Source organism: Haliotis cracherodii, unplaced genomic scaffold (genome assembly GCF_022045235.1).
Source record: "Haliotis cracherodii isolate W230 unplaced genomic scaffold, xgHalCrac1.p SCAF_3, whole genome shotgun sequence".
Lineage (NCBI taxonomy): Eukaryota > Metazoa > Mollusca > Gastropoda > Lepetellida > Haliotidae > Haliotis > Haliotis cracherodii.
In genome coordinates, this window is record NW_027266286.1 from 4,801,112 (window position 1) to 4,805,403 (window position 4,292).

The following is a 4,292-nucleotide window of genomic DNA, read 5'->3' on the forward strand; positions in this document are numbered from 1 at the left end:
TCACACATTGTATCCATGTGGGGAATCAAACCCGGGTCTTCATCTTGACGAGCGAATACTTTAACCAGCAGGCTACTCCCCCCCCACCCTTTGATGAGGGGTCATAGATGGCCCTGTTTTCCCAAGTGGCCATGTGGGGTTGTGTCCAGCCACCAAGAGATGCTGGAGTGGGTTTGAATCCCAGATTCCTCTTATCATGATCATGATCCGTGGTTTGCCATCACCATAACCATACTTGTGGGTTTCACCAGAGTGGGAAATGTCTTTTTCATCAGTCTCACTTCAAACTGTTTCATCACAGATGCTAGTACCCATACATCACAGATGCTAGTACCCATACATCACAGATGCTAGTACCCATACATCACAGATGCTACTACCCATACATCACAGATGCTAGTACCCATACATCACAGATGCTAGTACCCATACATCACAGATGCTAGTACCCATAAACAAGAGTGATACAAAGCAAGTGATGAAGAAATTCTCTGTGCTCATTCCTACCATATCAAAAGATATTTTACCTAACAAGATCTTTAAAACAATCTAAATGCTAGTCTCCGAATATGTTCCTGGGTTTGTGAACACCCTGCTTACAGATACTTAGTGATGGCAGCTAGGCCTTGATATATCTGGAATACTGTTAAAAGCGGCGTTAAACCCAACTCACTCACTCACACTCATATCTAGAAAAAGAATATAATCAAGAAGTTCTGAATGGCAAAAAATAAAGTCCTATATGATTATATTGTGGTAGATAGTATACACCCCCTGTAGTTTCTGAGTGCCATGGCATCTACACCCAAAAGGGGTTACCATTGAGGGTATATTTGTGTTCTGTGGCATTTTTTGGTCGCTAGGAACAAAATTGAGGTGGTATAATGAAATGAAACTGAAGTGTTCTAGAAAGCTGACATCTGATTGGTTAAAGAACCTATGCATTCACTCAGTGTTCACCTGTTGACCTGACATGACCTGACGTGACCTGACGTGACCTGACATGACCAGACGTGACCTGACGTGACCTGACATGACCTGACGTGACCTGACGTGACCAGACGTAACCTGACGTGACCTGATGTGACCTGACGTAACCTGATGTGGGGGTGCCATAAAATTTACAAGCAGAGAGATATCATGTCTCAGTAAAAAGTCTCACTTTAATGAGATCGCAACAAACCACAACATCCTTAACTGTACTCATTGTCACGAAATGATGTGTCATACTTGTTTTTTTAATTGGTTAACAAATCTAATCTCTTTCTTCCATCAAACACAAGCTCACTTGCTTACCACAAAAAAACTATGCATACAAAATGCTACACTGTGCAGCCGGCTCAACAAATACTGCTGATATGGCAGTTATTCAACTGACATGTCTTTCTTATAATGTTCTTCAGTTGAATATGCTGAATAGGATCTTTCACAAAGGAGACAAGAATTAAGAGTTTTTGAAAGTTGATACAATTTCTGAATCATTCATAATCACCTGGTTCTTTTGGTGCCACCGTTTGAAATCAACAACACATGCTATCTTGTTTTTCAGCTTAAGGTTGTACAAGTAATTTCAGCATGCAGGACAATGTTGAAAGTATTTATAAATATCGAAGCAATTCTGCTTATTATTCAAATAATTTATCTCAGAAGGTTTGTGCGAAGTGTTTGTTTGGACATCACCACAGCTCTTAGCAGGCTCTGAATCTGGTGCTGCATATCTCTGTTAAGTGGGTGCACCCTTCTGGCAGGAAGACACAATATTGGCTAATTTCTGTCAGGTTTGTTTTCTCCTCCATAATGAGAGGTAACTATGTTTTTACAGAAATCCTTCGTAACATGCACAGTTATGGCATCCGGTGCATGGCTCACAGCTGCAGCGGAGTGGACAAGCATTCCAACTCATTCTCTGGCTATTTCCTGCACAGTCACATGTTCTGGTACCGCCAACTTAATGCTTAGAATTTTGCTGAGGTGAAATTATTGGTAAAGTACTTTAAGATGTGCCTCTCTCTGTGACAAGAGCATTAGTAGTTTCCGACCATCCCATCACCATCACCACAACACCACCCCATCAGCACAAAAACACAACACCCCATCAGCACAACAACATCTCATCACTACAACAACAACACCCCAACACCACCACAACAACAGCAACATCCCATCAAAAGAACAGCAACACCCCATCACCATCACCACAACAACAACACCCCATCACCATCACCACAACAACAACACCCCATCACCAAAACAACAGCAACACCCCATCCCCACAACAACATCAACACCTCATCACCACAACAACAACAACAGCAACACCCCATCACCACAATAACATCACCACCTCATCACCACAACAACAACAGCAACACCCCATCACCATCACCACCATAACAACAACAACACCCCATCATCACAACAACAGCAACACCCCATCACCAGAACAGCAACACCCCATCACCACAATAACATCACCACCTCATCACCACAACAACAACAGCAACACCCCATCACCATCACCACCACCACAACAACAACACCCCATCACCACAACAACAGCAACACCCCATCACCATCACCACAACAACAACAGCAACACCCCATCACCATCACCACAACAACAGCAACACCCCATCACCATCACCACCACAACAACAGCAACACCCCATCACCACAACAACAGCAACATCCCATCACCATCACCACAACAACAACAGCAACACCCAAACACCATCACCACAACAACAGCAACACCCCATCACCATCACCACCACAACAACAGCAATACCCCATCACCATCACCACAACAGCAGCAACACCCCATCACCATCACCACAACAACAGCAACACCCCATCACCATCACCACAACAACAACAACACCCCATCACCACAACAACAGCAACACCCCATCACCATCACCACCACAAGAACAACACCCCATCACCACAACAACAGCAACACCACAATAACATCATCACCTCATCACCACCACAACAACAGCAACACCCCATCACCACAACAACAGCAACACCCTATCACCTTCAACACAACAACAGCAACACCCCATCACCATCACCAACACAACAACAACACCCCATCACCACAACAACAGCAACACCCCATCACCACAATAATATCAACACCTCATCACCACATCAACAACAGCAACACCCCATCACCACAACAACAACAACACCCCATCACCACAACAACAGCAACACCCCATCACTACAACAACAGCAACACCCCATCACTACAACAACAGCAACACCCCATCACCACAACAACAGCAACACCCCATCACCACAACAACAACAACTACAACCCATCACCACACGACAGCAACACCCCATCACCATAACCTCTACAACAACGCCCCATCACCACAACAACAGCAACACCCCATCACCATCACCACCACAACAACAGCAACACCTATCACCATCACCACAACAACAGCAACACCCCATCACCATAACCACCACAACAACACCCCATCACCACAACAACAACACCCCATCACAATCACAACCACAACAACACCCCATCACCACAACAACAACACCCCATCACCACCTCCACAACAACAGCAACACCCCATCACCATCACCACCTCCACAACAACAGCAACACCCCATCACCATCACCACCCCAACAACTACACCATCACTGCAACAACAGCAACACCCCAACCGGGGTGACAAACCAAGAAACATGCTGGATGAACCATGATGTAAACCCACGGTCACAGAGACACAACTCCACACAGAGCATTACAGCACACATTGCGGCCATCCCTTCCCCTTTAATTCCAGTGCTGAGACACTACAAGTTACAGTTTCATCTCCTAATTCTCCTCATGGTCCTCAACCAGGGTAGACATTAGACACAGCGTTTGGAGTTCAGGAAATGTCATCTTTGTGTGTGTGTACAGTGTGCAGTCACAAACTATATAGTTCACTTCAGGTGAAACATTGATAAGTCCACAGAACTACATAACGGTTATTTAGGTCCGTGGCTATACCAACCAAGATTTAGAAAACTCCTCTCTAACTTTCAGTTAACAATGGTTTAGAACCATAAGAAAGTGTAAGAAGGAGAACCTGATTGTTCAATCAACTTTATATATCATAAATTTATATATTGCTTCCTCTGGACCCCACTTAAGGAACAAAGAATGAATCAACAAGGTATGTTGTCCTTATTAGCTTATGCCAACACATCTGTATGCAAAGGAAAAAAATTATGCTTCCTAAAGCAACTGTTATCTGTCATCTTAAACCAGCTCGTG

At 44.2% G+C, this 4,292-nt stretch overlaps 1 protein-coding gene across 1 annotated transcript; it reads left to right on the forward strand.

The window, feature by feature from the left end:
- Positions 1–1,797: 1,797 nt before the first annotated feature.
- On the forward strand, positions 1,798–3,733 carry LOC139474193 (variant surface antigen E-like). Its single transcript, XM_071257091.1, has 2 exons — positions 1,798–1,804; positions 2,901–3,733. Exons 1-2 carry the CDS (start codon positions 1,798–1,800, stop codon positions 3,731–3,733), a joined length of 840 nt encoding a protein of 279 aa, XP_071113192.1.
- The last annotated feature ends 559 nt before the right edge of the window (positions 3,734–4,292 follow it).